The 19,728-nt window shown below is 40.4% G+C and overlaps 1 protein-coding gene across 1 annotated transcript; it reads left to right on the top strand.

The window, feature by feature from the left end:
- The first annotated feature begins 200 nt into the window (after positions 1 to 200).
- On the top strand, positions 201 to 19,728 carry crlf1a (cytokine receptor-like factor 1a). Its single transcript, XM_085342897.1, has 9 exons — positions 201 to 505; positions 6,046 to 6,324; positions 8,569 to 8,698; positions 10,425 to 10,594; positions 15,253 to 15,410; positions 16,530 to 16,604; positions 16,686 to 16,779; positions 18,911 to 19,095; positions 19,209 to 19,728. Exons 1-9 carry the CDS (start codon positions 433 to 435, stop codon positions 19,230 to 19,232), a joined length of 1,188 nt encoding a protein of 395 aa, XP_085199023.1. The 5' UTR covers positions 201 to 432; the 3' UTR covers positions 19,233 to 19,728.

The raw sequence follows: 19,728 nt of genomic DNA, 5'->3' as shown, positions 1-19,728 counted from the left end.
GAAAGGACGGAAAGAGGGGGAAATGACTGGCGACTGTGTGGGAAGAGAGACAGAGAGCAAGAGAGAGCGAGAGAGAGGGGAGGGGCTTAAAAAGTATGAACTTGTGTATGATTTAGCTGCAGGAAGCATTAAGAAGGGAGAAGACTGCAAACAGGACGTGGTAATGCCCACGCTTTTTTTTTTGGCTTTAATGAGGACAAGTTACTCCAAGACTTATCAGAGGGTGATTTTTTTGCCTCCACACTTGGTCACACTTTTTCTAGTGCGCTTCTTCAGTCCCGAGAGTTAATAAAATCCGGTCCTGGAACCCGTGGTGTTTTTCCTCTTTCTGCTGTGCGTAATTTGTATCCAGGATCGATCGGGAAAAAAAGGCGACAGAGCAACAACACGAGGACGAGAAGTCAAGACATATAGAAAAGTAATTGGTGGAAAATGAAAGGCGTCTTGGATTTCTGCTTGATTTTCCTCACGCTGCACATTCCCGGCGTGGTGTCCTTGTCCACACGTAAGTTGCACACAGATGTCCATCGATGCGCAAAGTTACGATAGTGCTGGGGAAGGCTTTGGGGGGTTTGGCTATATATGTTTGTTATGTTTTATTTTATTTTATTCTAATTTTTAATTTTATTTTTTAATTTAATATTCATGTAGTTTTCGGAAGAAATCAATGCAAACCAAGTGTCACCCTAATATCCCAATGTAAACACCAGCACCATGTGACAGTGTAAGTCCTGCTCCGGTATGTTTGATTCTGGCGATAAATATGTTGTAAAAATAGACTTTTGCTGCTACTACAGTAAAACGTTTTAGAAATGTATTAGGCAAGTTAATATTGGATTATTACGCTGTAGTAATACGATTTTGAAGGGGGAAATGCAGGGTTTTTTTTTGCACAACAGTGTTTTAGTGATACCACGTGGGACACAATTACTTAAGAAGAAATATTAGTCATTGGAAAAAACACACAGAAGGATAAATCTAATAAATATTATGCTCATATCAAGTAGAGTAAAAATAGTTGACCACAAATAGTTTCCATACAAGAAATATTGTATGAACCCCATATAAGAACATGCAGGAATTGCAGGGGTCTTTTTTTTTTTTTTTTAATAATACTGTTTTACAATGTGTTTCCAATCTAAAATAACACCAATTCCACGGATTCTTTCCTAAGTTGCCTTACATAACAGCAGGTCACTTCCTTGGGACACATACTGGATCCACTTTGCTGGCTTTCTGGATACATTTAAAAAAACGAAAAAAGAAAACGGCCACTTTGTCCACTTGACAGCTCATGTTATAGATGGGCTCCTGCTGTAGTAAACTGGTCGTTTCCCTGCAGAGAGAACTCATCTCCCATGAGGCTGATTTTCAACAAGTCAGGCCATAACTCGTTAAACACATGGAGAGCATGGGGGCTTTACGAACCGCATCAACACAATGACATCATCTGCTGGGGTTGTGGAGAATGTTAACCACCAGCTTAATGCACAATAATCTAAATAAATCAAAGTTATGTCCATTTCACTCTTTAAGTGGTTGGATTAGTTTTTATGGCGAGCTTGCTGGCAAACAGCAGCTCCACTGTGAGGATCTCCTGCTATTCATCCTGTTTCAAAGGCACTAATAAAAGAAACTACAGTTTTAAGGGCTTAAAGGAGACAATGGGCCCTGATCATAAGCCACCCTGCTGTTTATTATACGACATAATCGGTCATTACCATGTTATTCATTGTAATAATGGACTTTGCTTCCCTTTCACTGACTATGCTGCGGTTTACGAATGCCACCATAGTAAAACAGTTTAAATGTGGATTTTTTTTGCACTAACATATAATTAGTTTTCATTGCAGCTCATAAACTTTTACATTTTTAGTTTTCTGTGAACAAACAATGAGACGTTTATGTAGGATATTATCATATTTTTTTAAAACTTTTTTTTAAAAACAAAACAGACTTTTAATCAGAAACAAACTTATTCTATCCTATATTTTCCTTTTGTGCGCCCTATTTAAACTAAGATAAGCTAATTTAATCTCTCTCGATAAGACCATCAGTTAAATAACTCAAATGTAAACCTGTAAAAAAACAAAAAACTCAAGAGAAACAAATAACATCCGTTGCTGTTTCCTCGGTCTCTTTACCAACGACGTTGCATGGCTCATTGTCACTAAATGTTGCGTGACTTCTTTCACTTGGCTTGTCCAAGCGGCCCCTCAAAAAGTTCCACATGTACTTCTATTAAGCAGACAGAGAAAAGTATTGGCTGCCTTTCAAGCGTTGCATGAATGAGTGAGAGGAGCTTTTTAATACAAAGAGGAGGTGGCATGTACCTTTGAAGACTGACAGCCTCAATACCGCTTAAGTCCACTGGAGACCTTTCACTCTCAAACAAAAGTTCAAAACTTTTCCTCGGCTGAACTCGCCCCGTAACTTCATCCATCTCCATCGCAGGCTTAAGCTCGTCTCCTGCCCCAATGAGAGCTGTGTTTCGAGTTGCCTCAACCTCTCCAAACAAATAATATTTTACAAACCATTTCCTCCAGTGAGTGTGTCCAAGAGGCAATAAACAGCAGTAATTTCGTCTAGAACCGCCGTGTTTGAAGGAGTGTTAAAGGGGCTTCGCACCCTGCTCAGGGGCAATGTCCTCAGTGCCTGGAATACATAAACACTGATTGTTATTCAGATGGATCGCAGTTCACTGTATCCGGTGACAAAGACAACCCAGCCTCTGTGCAAGTGTTTGTTTGTGTTCATTTGTGTGTGCATAAATGTGTGCAAGTGTTGTGTCAGAGCTCAAGATGGGGTTACCATATTAATATTGGAGCGGAGTTACAGTTGATTTCGCTTGTTCAAAGGCGACTCCTCCATAAAAGACCCACAACATTGTCTGTAAGCGCAAGGTGGCTGGCAGCTGAATAGATGTGGCCCCGGGCACAGATTTACAGAGGTCTAACAAAGTATTGATGCTCTCAGTCAGTGTTCCTCGCTCATTCCTTCATAAAAGGTTTTCCACAGTTCCGCGCTTTTCAATACGTTGGACTTAGCGTCATTTTTTTCAACTCTCGTCTCCTCTTGTCTCCTCTCTTCTCTTCCATATCCCCATCTTTTTTTGTTCCTTTATCATTTTGTTCACGTGTAGTGAGATCAAAGCTCCACTGTTTGACTTTCAGTTGTCAGATAAGATAAAGAGATAAACAGCTAAACTCTTTCTCTGACCATTTAGCAGCTTCTTTGCTAAAACAACTAAAAATACAAAAACGCAACGAAACTGAACTGCGTCAGTGTTAGCTAATGCAAGTGAGAGAGGGAGGGTTAAGAGATCTAACGAAACTGCATTAGCGCATGTCTGTGCTCTTTCTGTCAGATGTTTTATCGCAAAATAGCGCAAACTCTGCATTGCCCAAATAATTTTACATAGAAGCATTTGCACTACATACTACAGCATGAAGCTCAGCATGCACAAGCATGCACATTTGCTTGATTGTGAGAGATAATCCAATTCAGACATTTCATCCCTTATTAGTTGCAGATTTTTGTCACAGAATCATGAAGCAGATGGTTTAGACAGGACACTGGAAAAAAGAAAAACTTTGGAGGGTTTTTTCTCAGTAAGATTTTAATTATTGCTACTCTAACGTTCTGTTAGGGGTCTAAATGAGGGCAAAACAAAAGTAATCAGTGTCATGCTATGTTGGCTGTGCTTTTTCTATATTAAAACTTATATTTCAGCAGAAGTGGGTCTCGCAACCTTCAACAATTATGGTAAATGGTAAATGTCCTGCATTTGTATAGCGCTTTTCTAGTCCCTAAGGACCCCAAAGCGCTTCACACTACATTCAGTCATTCACCCATTCGCACACACATTCACACACTGGTGATGGCAAGCTACATTGTAGCCACAGCTGCCCTGGGGCGCACTGACAGAGGCGAGGCTATTATATAAAACAAACAGTCCTAAACAGGTACCAAAGCTATAATCTACAACAGGACGAGGTTCCTTAACGGGCAACAAATATGGCACAAATAAGCAGTTATCTTTTGCTCACTGGTAAATTGTTACATAACAGGCTGGCAAACCTGTGAATCCCAAACATTAACTACATTTCTTCACAAATAGCACTAACTAATCAGTGCAATGCCAGTTGTCCCATTAATGCTTTAACATTTGGATTATTTTCATTTGGTGGATTTACAGAAAAACAAGAAAAACTGACTCAGAGTTCATTTTCTTCTGAATTTTCTTCAACAAATTTCAAGTAATGTACAAAAAAAGCCATTTTTTCTCAGTGCGGGAATTTGAAATGTGGCTTCACTGAGGATGGTGTGCAGAAATCAGCCACCACAAGCAGAGGACAAAATCAGATTGGAGCAGGGAGTTGAGCTAGCCAACCATGCAGCAGACAGTGAGCAAACCCACTGTCGCGGTACAGCAAGGGGGCAGCAAACCACCTTCATGACAGTGATGTTTCAAATGTGATGCGCTGGGCAGGGCAGCACTGTTGGAACACAAACTAAGGAATGAGGCTGTGGAATGAGGCTTTGCCCATCGTTTTCCGCTTACACGTAAAATAAGAACAAAAGAATTAATACCTAATTGCCAAAACACAGGGTGATAGTGACATACCAAAAAGAGCTGATCTGACTTTTAGAGGAAAATAGGGCATCACACAACTTACAGCAGCTAAAATGCTGGGCAGCCTGTGTTTACGTCATGGAATATAAGGAAGGCTTAAATTTGACAACTCAGTAGATTTCCACTGCAAACCAGGCACAGCAAACCTTTACAGGTGAATCAGACATAGGACTGGGCTGACTGTGATGTGGTGCCCTGTAGAGTTTACATGCAGTGCTACGTAAGGCGACAACGTGAGTTGGAGGTAGAAGATGTGTGGATGAGGGCTTCATACTGTGGGAAAGCCTTTTGATAATTCCAGCACAAGTACAACTTCATGAGGCCATTTCAGGGGTTTCAAGAATGAAGACATTGGCCCGCAGCTACATGTGGTGGCCAAACATGAATGCATATGCTGAGACAGGCATGCAAAATCAACCAAGCTACAACCATGGGAGTGTCTAACTCCACCATTGATGAGATTCCATATGGATTTGTGTGTGCCTCAGTGGTCTCACTGTTCACAATAAGTTGATTCACGCTCAGTCATTGCATTCCATAAATACTGAAACTTATCTTTGCTACTCTTGAACTCCTGTGCTCATGAGCTCAGGGAGCACAGAGTGTAAAACCCTGCACAGGCATGGCATCAAGCATATATTGATGGTGCCACTGTGTAGCATTCTGTTAGGGGTTTCAGTGAGGGGGGAAAAGGCTTGTAGGGTGTACAGTGTGGCTTTGTAGTAAGAGGCTCAGGAAGCTGTTGGAGTGGAGCTGTGAAATAAAATTGCCAGGGATTCTGCTAACATGCCTGGCAGCCCCTCATATCCACATTGCAGCAGGACCAGTTTAGCTGTCGATGGAGTCTGACGAGTCAGAACCCATCTGTGGGTGAGGGACTTTATGCTGGAAACAGATTCCGAGTAAAAGAACCAGAGCAGTGTCTCAAGATGATAAAAACACGTTGACTAATATGTTAGGACATGTCCATGTTATGACCAGAAACAGCATGCCTTCAGCTTACAAGATAAGCACTGCCCTGCTAACAAAGCTCCACTAGAGCCAAGAAACACTAAACCTGAGAGCACGGTGCAGGACTGAGTGGTTCTGGAAAGCAGGGAACAGGAATTTGAAATAGAGCAACATTATCCAGCTGGAGGTGGTGAAAAGCACCAGAGCATTATCAGAAAGTTGAGGGGCCGAGAGCGAAGTCACTAGGCTCCAAAAATGAAAGGGAAGTAGGGCACAATTCTGAAACTGTTAATAAAGGTTCCAGCAGATAATTGGATATTTTGTCTTCAGCTACACTTTAGTACATCTGAAGTGCCCCTTGAACACAGGCAGTAACTTTTTCAAATATTAGCCTAAACTTTAAAACCATTCGAAAGACATACTCCCTCTAATATCCATGTCCTCCCACCCTCCTCCAGATGTAGCAATCATCTACCCTCAGGACCCTGTACTTCGCATTGGGTCTAACCTGACAGCCAGCTGCTGGGTCCACCCCGAACTTGGCGTCCACGCCAGCTCGCTTTTCTGGACACTGAATGGTCAACAGCTGCCCAGCTCCTTCTACAGAGTGCTTAGCGCGACTAACCTCAGTGTGACGCTGGCAGGACTCAATGCCTCCAAGCAAACATCTGGTGACAACCTTGTCTGTCACAATCACAAGGGACACATACTGGCTGGCTCCTGTCTCTATGTTGGCAGTAAGTTGAAGTATAAAATGTATAACTTTAAAATAATCTTATTCCTCTGACGATTCTCTGCATCTGCTTCTCTGCTTCGCTACGAGGAAATGTTACATAAATGTATAAGTGCAGGCGAGGACTTAGAGGAGCAATACACCAAAGAGATGAATGGAATGAAAAGGAAATGGGAGTAAAAGGAAACAGCAACCAGGTAGTGGGCAGATTTTTAAGTGTCCCTGCACATTTGTAGCTGTATTTTATGTTTAGTGTTCCTGCCTTCAGGCCCAGCGAGAGGCCTCTATTGCCCGACGCTTTAACCACCTGTGTGGTCCATTACTCGCACTATCACTCATAAAGTATGGGCCTGACATTTTACACACGCACAAACACACATGTCTGTACTTCTACAGTTTTGAGACGTACTGTTTTTCTTTTTTTTTATTGGTACAGTAAACTTCATAGAACTTACTGATTTGGGGCTTATGACAACTCTAATATGGCGTATTCCTGTTTGCTCTGAAACAGTATGAGACTATGAAAAATGTGCTTATTTTTGTAGCCAGAATACAAGTAGACATATAAGGACTTGAATAGTGACAGTTAAATAGCAATAATCTCACTAACAGGGTGGCAAGACTTAGTAATGCCATCCATGTTATTATGGCAGGGAACTGGCAGGTGTGGGTCCTGGAAAAAAACATACGCTCATTGGCCACTTTGCTAGGTATACCCATTTATCTAATCAGCCAATCATATGGCAGCAACTCATTAGGCATGCAGACATGGTCAGCACAACTTGCTGAGAAGAAGGTGACTTTAAATGTGACGTGGCTGTTGGTTGCAGAGCATTTTAAAATTACTAATCTACTGGGACACAAGCTTCTCTAGGTTTACAGAGAATGGTCTGAAAAAGAGAAATGAATGGCATTTCTCTGGGTGAAAAAGCCTTGTTGATGTCAAATGTCAGAGGAGAATGGCCAGACTGTAACAATGTAACTCAAATAACAACTTATTGCAGCGAGGTATGAAAAAGAGCATCTTGGATCGCACAGCATGTTCAACATTAAAGCAGAGGGGTTACAGCGGCAAAAAACCGCACCAGGCGCCACTTTTGTCAGCTAAGAACAGAAAACTGAACCAACAATTCACACGGCTCACTAAAATTGGACATAAACAACTGGAAAAATGTTGTCTGGTCTGATGAGTTTCTGCTGCAAGATTCACATGGTAGGTTCAGAACATCAAAGCATGGATCCGTCCTGCTTTGTATCAGTGGTTCAGTCTGCTGGCAGTGGTGGTGTAATTGTGTGGGGGATATTTTCTTAGAATACTCCGGATCCCAAAGCACCAAACGAGGATCGTTTAAACATCACAGCCCCCGCCGAGTGTAGTTGCTGACCACCGTCCTCTGATGATGGATGTTCTCAGCAGGATAACATACCATGTCACAAAGCTCAAATAATCTCTCTAAATAATGTACTTCAATGACCTCCACAGTCACTAAATCTAAACCCAATAGATCACTTCTGGGATGTAAAGAAACAGGAGATTCACATCGGGGATGTGCAGCAACTGGGTGAAGCTCTCGTGTCCACAGGGGCTAAAACTGGGGAATGTTTCCAGCACTTTGTTGAATCTGTGCCATGAAGCATTACGACAGTTCTGAAGGTAAAAGGGGGCCTAGCCAGTACTAGCAAAGTGTACCTAATAAAGTGTCCAGTGAGTATAGCCTGTGTACTTTATGTTTGGATTTAGAAACATAGTGAGAGATAAGTGAAGAAACCAAATTATATAAATCACTTAACTTGGTGTTGATAATAATGTTCTACATCATTTAAGTCTTTAAAATGCGATCTGTGTTCATTACCTTTTGTATTCTTTGGTCTTTTTTCATTACAGTAAGTTTAAAGAGCTTTTACTACTATTATTAACCGTGATGAGAATGCTTACTAGAACTGCAAGAACACAAAACCATAAACACGCTCTCTCTAACACACACACAGAAAGATGCAATCAACAAGATCTTCATCTCTGTGTGACACTAGACCTGAGCACCTTGTGTTCTGAGAGATGAACATGCACATACACACACCAGTAACAAAAACCCCAAAACAACAGCTATTTCAGAGGAATATCACTTTGTACCCTCACTCATCATTTCTCCTTTGCCATGTTTTTTCTCCTCTCTTTTCTCTTCACAAATTTCCCCCACCCTCTGTCTTCGTCCTACTCTCTGTCCATCTTCACCCCATTGTCTCCCAGTGCCTCCAGTGAAGCCAATCAATCTGACCTGTTGGTCCAGGAACACCAAAGACCTGACTTGTAGCTGGGCCCCGGGGGGAAAAGGAGAGACTAATATCAGCACGCAGTACAAGCTCAAGTATAAACTCAGGTATGCACACACGCACTGCAGCTTAACTTTTACAAGTGACTCAATTCACTGTTTTTTAAATGATCTAAATCAATTACACTACTATCTACACATTACCTACACACACACAGCTTTGCACGAGAATGCAAACATCTGAATCATTCGGACTGCAAATTAAGCACACTTTATCCTGCCAGCTCCCTAATACACAGTTTGTGTAGTATCCAAATGAACCCATGTGAGAACAGTTAGCTGGTGGCTATCATGTGTCACTCTAGAAAGCCGACACCCATTTTCCTAAACCAAAGGGAGTAGTTCCATTAGTAAGAACACATCTGTGACAGATAATCTCTGCTTGTGTGCTATATGTGAGAATGTTCAGCTTTGGACAAGCAGATAGTTACTGTTCATTACATCACTGTTCTAAACGTTGTAATCAGATTGCAGTTACTAATCAGACAGTTTTGTCTTGACTTGACCAACATAGTTACTTTGGTTTGCACGATTCGTGGATAGAAAAAATCAATGATCTAAGGGGCAATGATCAACTAAGGGACAAGAAAGAGCAAAACTACTTCATGGAAAAACAGGAATCCACCACTGCAAACCCACCATCAAACCTCTAAGCCTCAGAGCAACAACAGCAACACCCCAAACCAGAGTTATGCTCACAGAGTGTGAATGAGACAACCTGAACAAGACAGCCAAAGCTTCACTTTTCACACAAAGCAAAAGCAGAAAAGGAATAACTTTCACAGCAATAGATTCTTCCAACATTGTCCGAGAAACCTAAACCATTTTTAAAAAAAGTCTTTCAGTAGTTGTACAGTTGGTCTTATAGTGGACCTATCAACGCCATGCTGGGAAAAAAAGAAAGCCTTTCACCCAGAAAGTTGATTCTTTTCATCTGGATGCAGCATTTTCACTCATCCAAGTGATTTCTTTAGTCTTAGAGACTGAAGAATTCACTTGGATGAGTGATGAAAGCTTTATCCCACTAAAAACATTGCATCCAGATGAACACAATCAACTCTCTGGGATTTCCTTAACTGGACTGTTAAGCAAGCATCGAGACCTTTCATGCTTACTTACTACTATTGTGCTATGACTGTCCAGTTGGCACAGAGGGCTTTTGGCCAGTTAGTAACATTTCTCAGTAGCCTAACTTAATGGATGAAGTGAAAAACAAAATAAAACATGAAAATGCAGCCAAGGTTTTAAACGAGTAAGCCCACCGCAAATGTTTTCAGTTAAAATCAGTATATTTCATAAGATTTTTTGGGTTTTTTTTTACAATACTGACATTCCTTAGAAAATCCCATGAAAGAAGTCTAAGTAGAGGTGGAAACAAATCCAAATACCACTGGATTTATTTTCAAGAACAATAACACACATGATACCCAGAGTGAACGCTGTTCAATAATAGTAGTGTCATGAGACGTTGGTTCAGTGTGGAAGCAAAACATTTAAAAATGATTTTCATATGGGGTATAAGCGCTATAAAATATATAGATTTTAAATAAAAATAATAAGAAGAATCAACCGTTTTAAAACACCAAAAGGAAAATAAGTCTATATGCTGCACCTACAGATAGTTTGTATTCAATTTCAATTGGTATAAAGATTTGAGAGAAATGCTAGAGCTGGATAAATTAGCAACTTGTACCACGTCATGGAATAAATTGTGTTTTAGAAGGATCATTATTGAATGCTGTGTGGAGTTCAGTATTTTTTGTTTTTCTTTCAGATGGTATGGGACAGAGAAAGAGTGTGCAGATTACACTCATACACAGCCGTACTCCTGCAGCATCACCCAGGACCTGCACCTCTTCACACCTTACGAGATCTGGGTGGAGGCCTCAAACCAGCTAGGCTGGGCTACCTCTGATGTCATCACCCTTGACATCCTAGACGTGGGTGAGTGTGAGAAGAAGTTCGCTTTGACCCTTGTGCTTCATCTGCTGCTCTGAGAGCCTTGATCTCAGTGTCGATGAGGCCTCTGGCTGTAATCTAGGATGATTTGCAGCAACCTTTCAGGCTTGTTAGCCTTCAGAAGGAAAAAATGTCTACCTGATCTTTCATCCAATCTGCCGGAGGTTCAACCACTGAGTGAATTTCCTTGTGCTAATTCACTATTTGAACATTCACAGCAAAACCAAGATTAAACATGAGAAAATAACTGATTCAAAACATTAAAGATGAAACACTGTAATTTTTACAAATAGAACAAGACCAACAGCAAACTTTGAGAAAACACTGTACCTGACGCAGGACGCCATGATGTTTTCTAACAAAATTAGCCAATTCTAGTACCGCCAATTTGTCCAGTCCAGGCTAGTTTAAAGTCACACTCCCACAGTTATGGAAATACAGCCTTTATCTTTCTTACTGAGAGTGACAAGAAACTATCTAGACCACCTTCTTTGCTGTGCAGCTAGCTTCCCTTGTCATTAAGAATGCTAAATCTAAAACATACCTTCAAGTGCCACTAAAATGCATCGCATTTGTTTAAAACATAGTGTAACGACACCAATTTGTGGTTTTACAGGAGGTTATTTGCCAAAACTTTTCTTAGCCAGCAGCAGTTACTTCAAGTCTGCACAAAGCCAGGATACCTAATGAATTTGTCTGTTTCTAGTCTTATCTTAAACTAAGCTGAAATTCTCAGTTGCTTCATACTGATTTGAGGAATATGAGAGTGCTTTCTAATCCAACAGGAAGGTAAAAAAGATGTAAAAAAATAAAATGCTGTATTTTTCGTAAAGAGCGATTTTCACTCTAATTTGTTACCATTATGTCAAATTTCTTTGCCACATTTTATTAAGGCATTTCTTAAAGTGTAAATATCATATACAGTATTCTATACTCGGTTCAACTCTATACAATATACACACTACATAGTATAGATTAGAAGATACTATCAGATGGTTTTGGAGGGGTGGGGGGATTTTTAAATAACGTTAAAGCTCCTCAGTGAGACTAAGCCGCTGATTCCTTGCCAGGTTCATCATCTCAAGACTCCTTTTCGATTTATCTTGTGGCCCCCAAGTCAGTACCTGTGATTGAAACAACTTTTATTTCCACCGACAGGTCATTGGCTTGACTTCTGTGAATTCTGCCTTTTAAAGAAAGTTGTTCACAAGCACTGATCCGGCTTCTCGCTGATAGAAACTGAGAGGCAATTCCTTTTAAAGCTTTGTTATGCCTAGCTTAGTGCGGTTTAAGCCAACGGAGCATACATCATTATCCTCAACACTCACTCACACATACAGACACACATGCACACATTCAGTCACATGCATGCTGACACCTGGATAGGCAAAGTTGTGTGATGACTGGAAACGCCCTCCCTTTTGATGAGCTTGTTTTCTTTTTACTCATGCTCACTGGACACACACACATACACAAATGTGAAAAAACACACATGCACACCACCTTATAACCCCCTTTTATCTAGTCTAGGAATGTTCCTGGCTGATCCTTGGGACTAATCCTGTTTCTGAGGCGGCCGTAGACGCCCGAGGCTTGAAAAGTTTGGGCTTTGAGGCTTTATGACATGGGCCGGAAATAATACAACCTGATTAACTAAGAACTCTTCACCTGGTTTACTCCTGACATGTTCCTGACAATATACTGGAAGAAGCCCATCTGGAGTTTCGAAGGTGAACACGTCATTGGCAAGGAAACAAGTGTCCATCAAGTTGTAATCCCTTTCTTCTTCCTAATGTATGCATGCACGCACCTGTTTACACACCCTGAGGGCTGGGCAGGTCCTGGTAACAGTATAGAGACAGAGGCAGAGAGAGTGGGAGGTTTCTGCACTGGCCTCCCTTTTTTATTCAAGTAGTTACCACAACAGCAGCAGCGTGTCATGAAACACAGCAACCAACCACACCTGCATCGGGGTGCCGTGACTCACTGGAGTATATGGTCATGTCTGATCAGCTATGAAGGCGAGGCGGAAACACCCACAGTTTCCCTTGCATTTCTTACTCACAGGGAATCCTCTGAACAGAGAGGCTAGAGGAAACTTGCATCGCTGACTCTGAAATGATGACGTGTTGAGGAAAGGCATATGTTAACGATGAGTCATCCGTAATCTGTCACGTCTCATTGACTTTTACTGCCAAATGCATATAATGCTCAGGGTGACACATTTGCTGTTGACTGAGAACAATACCATTACCATATATATATATATATATATATATATATATATATATATATATATATATATATGTATATATATATATATATATATATATAAGCATTTTCTTCTAACAATTTGACACTTTTCTATCATTCTGTTATTGCCCCAGTGTGTTTTATCTGTTAATACTGGAACATTTGTCTTTCTTTTTTAAATAGATGTTAAAAAGAGTTTTTCAATTAACAATAGTTTACTGTCATAACTTTAAATTATGCTCAATTCTAGCATCTTGAACAAAGATGCTGTATTATATATATTCACATATTCAATATATATTCTGTTATTTTAAAGCCTCGAGTCCTGCGAGCCCTGTTTTTTGCCACATGCCTAACAATCACAGTGTGAGGAAACAGGAACACTCTTTTCTAGAAGTTTAACACGGGACAAAGAAATTGTCTCTGTTGATTTTTAAGTTGTTACCTTTATTGAGTAAATCAAAAGGAAATGACTTAGTGGATAGAAGAACACGATTCAAAAGAAAGAAAATGATCTCCTTGGTCCTTATTATTATGTAACTGGAAAAAAGAAATCTCACATTTCAAGAAAATGACACAAAAACCCATGTCGAATGTTGGTTTTGCATTGTGAAAGAGATACATTTGTTATCAACCGTGGCATAAAATCAATTATTTCAGTTAAAACACTGCAACAAATTGGTGTAAAATTACAGCAATGTACCGTTTTTTGGTGAATGCGGACGAATACTGTAACTTCTGATGCCTTTGAGGAAAAGAAGTTAAGAGCAAGCTACTGCACATAATGAAATATTTTTCTTTGGCAAGCGCAAGAACTTATGGGAATATAAATGTTTACATTCAAATCATTATTTTACACATGTTCTCGTGTTTATTTCCGTTGTGCTGCAATTAGTCTGACTGCTGTGGATGTTCTGTGTGGTTTCATGGTTTGGTCAAGACCCCTATAGTTGCATATAGCCTGCGTGCATCTTCAGTGTCTTGAATACGCCTATAAACCGTTCTTATAGTTGTGGACATATGAGCCAGAAGAAAAATGATATATGGAAAAAAGCACTGGGCCATCTTTGCATGCAGGTATTTTCAGTCCCTTTGCCAAAGGTGGATAAAATCAAGTGTCCAGGACTTGTGTCCGTAGCACATGCAGTTACATTTACAGTGTAATGATAGCCAGAAAGCAGTGAAGCTTATATGAAATACAGGTTTAAAAATATTATATACAGTAAGAAACTGTTGTTGCAGAGTACAGAAGGTAGACTTTAACAGTAAAGTTTCCTGTACAAAAGGAAGTATTTTTTACAGTGTACTTTAACAAAACCTATGTTTCCATCTGCAGATGTCATTGGCTATAATTGCATTGAGCCCTATGTGTGTCCAATAAAGTATTAGTAATCTTATTTTACTCTTAGGTTTACTGTATAATCTCTCTCAAGAAAAAAGCCTCTTGTGTCAACTCCCATTTTTTCCTGCACTGAATCTTTCCCATCTTCTTCTTCTTCCCTCTGATCAGCTTGTTTATTTACTAGCTATTCAATGATGGCATTCTGAAAAAAAGGAGCTGAAGTAGATACTGAAATGATCTCAAAAGCCCCAAAACGAGAAAAGTTAATATAATGCTCAGTCACCACATGTTTGTTTGCTGAAAAGATAATTGTTGTCAGATGAACATGCCTCTTCCAGCTCACACAAGTCAACTCTGCAAAACTAAAAGGCGCCTAGAGACCTCAAACCTCCGGCAACACTGAGCAATCTTTCAATGTGTTGTTACACATAAAGACATCACTCCTACTGCTTAAAATTGAAATTGAATGGATTGCTTGGTCGTGTAAACATAAGGAAGTAGAGAAAAGGCCCCAAGCAAAGAGTTTTGTTGTTGTAATACGCTTTGTTTTACTAGAAAAAATGCTTGTGACATTAATGTTTTAATTCAGATTAGTGGTTCAAATCAACCTCTAGTCAGCCACAGCATCTGTTAGAGCTATTTGATAAAATTCAAGGCAGTATTTGCCTCTCTCGCAGAGCAGACTATTTCCTATCTTGATTTCTTTATAACACATACATTAGTAATCCAGGCAACAGCTTACAGCAGGGAATCAAATGTATGAGTCGGGTAATCTCTCATGAACAGCTATTAACTGTTGGTTAAGACATAAAAAGATGGAACCATTACATCCACGCGTTCTGTTTCTGTCTTCCTGCACTTTCTGTATGTTTGCCACTATCAAAGTAACGGATAAACATCATGTGGCATGCCACTGATCAGACGTTTTGTGTGCAGATGTTGAAGCAGTTTCCACCTGCACTACAGGACCTAAATATATTCACTATGTTTTTCATTATCAGTTCTGCATGTGATGCTTAATGTCCTGATGCCATTCCTCCTTCTCCAGTGACCACAGACCCTCCATCGGGTGTGACCGTCAGTCGCGTCGGGCAGTTGGAGGACCAGCTGAGCGTTCGCTGGGAGGCCCCGCCTGCTCTCAAAGACTTCCTGTTTCAGGCCAAATACCAAATCCGCTACAGGCTGGAGGACAGCCAAGACTGGAAGGTAGAGGACAAGAATCCATAGCTATAAGGATGCAAATCTGTTCTCTTTGTCTCTTTCTGTATAACAGCAGCACTGTCCCAGCTGTTTCTCATCCTTGTGCTGTAATCACCTCTGATGTAGCCTGATTGAGGCCTCCTCTGCCAGATGAGTTAATAGTTGGGCTGGTCAAAAATTTTCATTAGTCATAAATCTAGAAGCTACAGCCCAAAGCCACTGTATGTGTAACTCCGCACGAGCCTTTAATGAATGAAAAACACAGTGTAAAACCTTAAGACGCGCAGATGGTGCTTCCCAGAAATCATTTTCCTCTGGGTAAGAGTGAAGATTCTCCTGTAATTAAGGGGGAATTACACCGATGTAATATAAGCAAGTCTTGACTCGCAAAGTGGAAAAAGAAAAGGCGGGGAGTGGAGCAAGGCGGAGGAGGGATGATATGATTTTGAAGGAGGAGAGCTGGAGACTCGACACAGAGTGGTTTTAAAGGGTCGATGGTGAAAACAAAGCACCATTTCCCTCTGAACCAGCCCTAATCATGAGGTCATGCTGAGGAATGGAGGGATACATCTCAGCTGTTAATGTCTTCAATATGTCTGTAAGACGCTCAGCTGTAACTTCTGCCTGTTTGGCTCCCCCACATCACATCATTAGACTTTTGATGCCAGTAATTTCCATGTTCTGTTTTTTGTTTGAGTCCTTTTTAACAAGTGTTTATAGACTGATGCCAGAGAGAAAGTGAGGATTATTAGACAAGATTATTAATTGCAGCATGTGTGCCTTTCTTCTTCTCTATTTGCCTGTCTTCAGTTATGCTGTTTGCATGAGTACCTGTAAGCGCTGCTGTGTGTGTGTCCCAGCATATCCAGCTCTGTAATAAATAATAGAGAACAGATTTTACCCAGCAGGCACGGTTACATTAAAATAGTTTCATAAACATGCTGATCAGCAGCCACCAAACAATGTGAGGTTCATGCATGTTTGGGTCTGTACATGGTTTGCGGTTGTGTTTTCTGCATCTTGATTTGGTCCTGTGTTTTCGTTTTTGCCCATTGGTATTTAATACTGTGGTCAGACCTCCAGCGCTCAGCGCTTTTGTGTTTGTGTCTTTGATTTGTCATGTAGGTGATGGAGGATGTTGGGAATCAGACCTCTTGTAGACTGGCTGGACTGAGACCTGGAACGGTATATTTCGTCCAGGTACGTTGGATATGTCTCGATGTGTAATGATTAAGTACTTCAGAGTAGCTTTCAGCCTTTCTAATGATGTATTTTCTCCAGGTTCGATGTAATCCCGTGGGCATTTACGGTTCTCGCAAGGCTGGCATCTGGAGTGAGTGGAGCCACCCGACTGCTGCTTCCACACCCCACAGTGGTGAGCACACACTCGTACACAGTCAGAAGGGCACTCAGAAGTCATTTTTTGTCCATTATTGAGGTTTTTAAGAGCATTTTAAGGCATCATAGGGTGCATATCCCACAGATCGCTCCTGCTGTTGAAAACTGGCAGCCTCAATGTCTCAGTGGTACTGTTTTATACACTTCTTGGTCAGTCTTCCAGGTTGTTTTTTATAGCACTGGCAGTTTTACTTATGTTAGACAAATCCAGTCAAAGACAATAAAAAATAATAACCTAACCATCAATGTAACATAATGCAATCTTTGCCCAACCTGACATTACAAAATCAAACCAGACTTTGATAATGTTTTACTTGCAATAGGTTGTAAAATAAACAATTTCAGAACCAACAAAAAATTCAAAAAACATTACTCATGTTCACAAAGTAGTTAGCACTTGTGGTTGTTTCTTCCCCAGACATAACTGCTGTGCAAAATGTTATCATAACTGATCGGAATAAAGACCACAACTATGAAAACAAAACCCAGTTCATAAAACCTTGATTTTTTTTTTCCATTTTCTGGAAGGGTTTCTGCAAGGGCAAGCTGAAAAAGCACAAATCAGGGAGGGGGTTTAATCCTGTCTCCCCTTCTCTCCTCAAAGTCTTTTCAGTCACTCATCTGTCTTTTTTTAAAAGTCTTTGACAGTGAAAAATTGCATTTGCTTGAGTACTGCTCTGCAGATTCTTAACATACTGGAGCATTACTTGCTTATTTCCCTTTGCCATTATAACTACTTTAAACTTTCAGCCCCAAATTTGAGCCAGGTGAAAATTCTGCCTTGGTGTTTTGCATGGCATAAGCCCAGAATATACAGTTAGTCACTAACTGTTAGTGTATAACCTCAAAATTCAAACTGTGCAAACCATTTACCATTTACCATACCAGCACCACAGCTACAATAACAGAATCAGCAGCAGCTCCTTACTTTGCTGCACGCACAGTATGACCTTTCCATGTTTGATGTTTTCTGCATGTGTTTTGATCATTTGAGGTTCAGTTAAGCCCTTTTAAATAAGTCATCTTCTTGAGAAGTTGAATCACTGCTGCTTTTTTGATTTATCCAGGTGCATCCAGTTGAATTCAAATTGATATAAGGAGATGTTAAATAAACTGTATGGCTGATTTCTGACGTCTAGACGGGATAAAGCCAGTATAAAAGTAAAAATTTGGTGAATGAGTCTCATCAGCATCATCGGCTTGAATTCAAATTGTTATCTGCTGCCCTTCATGTAACTTAACACTGACCCTGCGTTACTGTAACTTCATAGCATGAAAACTAACCAGTTTAGCCTCTATTAAACTGTACTGAATTTCTTAACGTAATATTTTTAATGCAAATGTTGAATAACACAAAATCCTGCTTCATTTTGTTTAGAAATAGATTTCACATCATGAAAAAAGAATGAATTAGGACATTAAAAGTATAATACTTGCTGAAAAGTCCTTATCTTCCTCTCCTTGGGAAATACATTAAGCGTCCAAGACACCATGCATGAGATGCTGCACAGAAACACCTGCGCTGACTGAAAAGTTACATCTTTATGCTAGCTCCCCTTCTGCAGTGCTAGCTAGATGCTAAAGTACCGCAGACGCAACATTGACACCTCAGGTGAACATAACACAGGAATTAAAAACTGATTTGAGGGTGAAGTGGGGTGTGGGATCTCGTGTCCACGCTGGCAGCTGAAAGCAATGCCAGACTGCAACACAGACATTTAACTCCCTCGGCATTATGTATCAGCCTAATCTTCAGATTTGATTACTCATTTATTAAAAGTGCCAGAATGCTGTTCCAGATCAATCCCACCCACTTTAATCCCTTACTTTAGGGCAAGCCAACCCTGTGACTGAGGAACTGCTATCCAATGAGTGTAAAGTGTCTCTTGACATCCAAGGGGTTTTTATCCAATGTGCAATGTCCTGATAAGAGTTTATAGTATAGACTCTATACTAAAGTTTTGTCAGATGGTAAATGGACTGGTACTTAATATAGGGCTTTTCGACTCAATTTGAATACTCAAAGCACTTTCTTATTACAAGCTTCATTCACACACACACTCCTTTTCTATGCCTAATACCTTTTTACTGGTTTCTCCTCCCTGCAGAGAGAATGATGTCAGGCTCCTGCGACTCAAAATCCAGCGGAGACTCCAACTCCACCTTGCGCAGGGAGCTGAAGCAGTTCTTCGGCTGGGTGCGGAAACACGCCTACGGTTGTAGCAGCATGTCCATGAAGTTGTATGATCAATGGAGAGTGCTGATGCAGAAATCCCACAAAGTTCGCAACCAGGTAGGTAAGCATCATCATTCCAATCAAATCACAAACATGCACGCGTACACATGCTGCTAACACAAATACATGGAAATCTAAAACTGTTTTATAAACGCTGATTTTTTTTGCAGGTTCTCCAAGGGGATAAATCATAGCACACGCTGTCTTTACGAGCAGAAAACAAATCAAGAAAAGAACTGAGTGAATGTGATTCGTTATTATGTGTGTATATGAGATAAAGAGAGTGTATTCATATATCAGAATTATAAAGACAGTTTGCTCCGGACATTTTTTGTACGGCTACCAGCTGTGGCCACAAGAGGACATCCGAAGAAAAAGTGGGATATTCTTCCTTTATGTAACTTTTTGAGTCAACGCAAGGAAGGTGAACTCATCACAGACATGCTGGTATCACAAGAGGCACCATTTGGACTACCTTCTTCTTTCAAAAATGACACATTTGCATGAATAACCTGGATTATAGTAAAGACTTTTGTATTTGTGTGCAAAAAGGCAAACAGATCAGTTACATTTTGGACTTCTTTTTTTCCCCTGTGGATCCAAAGCACCATCTAGTGGCGGTTCAGCTTCAATGGATACTCCCACCTCAGCCTTCACCGTGGCCCCCATGTAAAAGGCAAAAGTAAATTA

Source organism: Diplotaxodon limnothrissa, linkage group LG19 (assembly GCF_057381915.1).
Source record: "Diplotaxodon limnothrissa isolate DT_005_m linkage group LG19, D_limnothrissa_male_GT1.1, whole genome shotgun sequence".
In the NCBI taxonomy this organism is placed as follows: domain Eukaryota; kingdom Metazoa; phylum Chordata; class Actinopteri; order Cichliformes; family Cichlidae; genus Diplotaxodon; species Diplotaxodon limnothrissa.
This window is presented reverse-complemented; position numbering and strand designations above follow the sequence as displayed.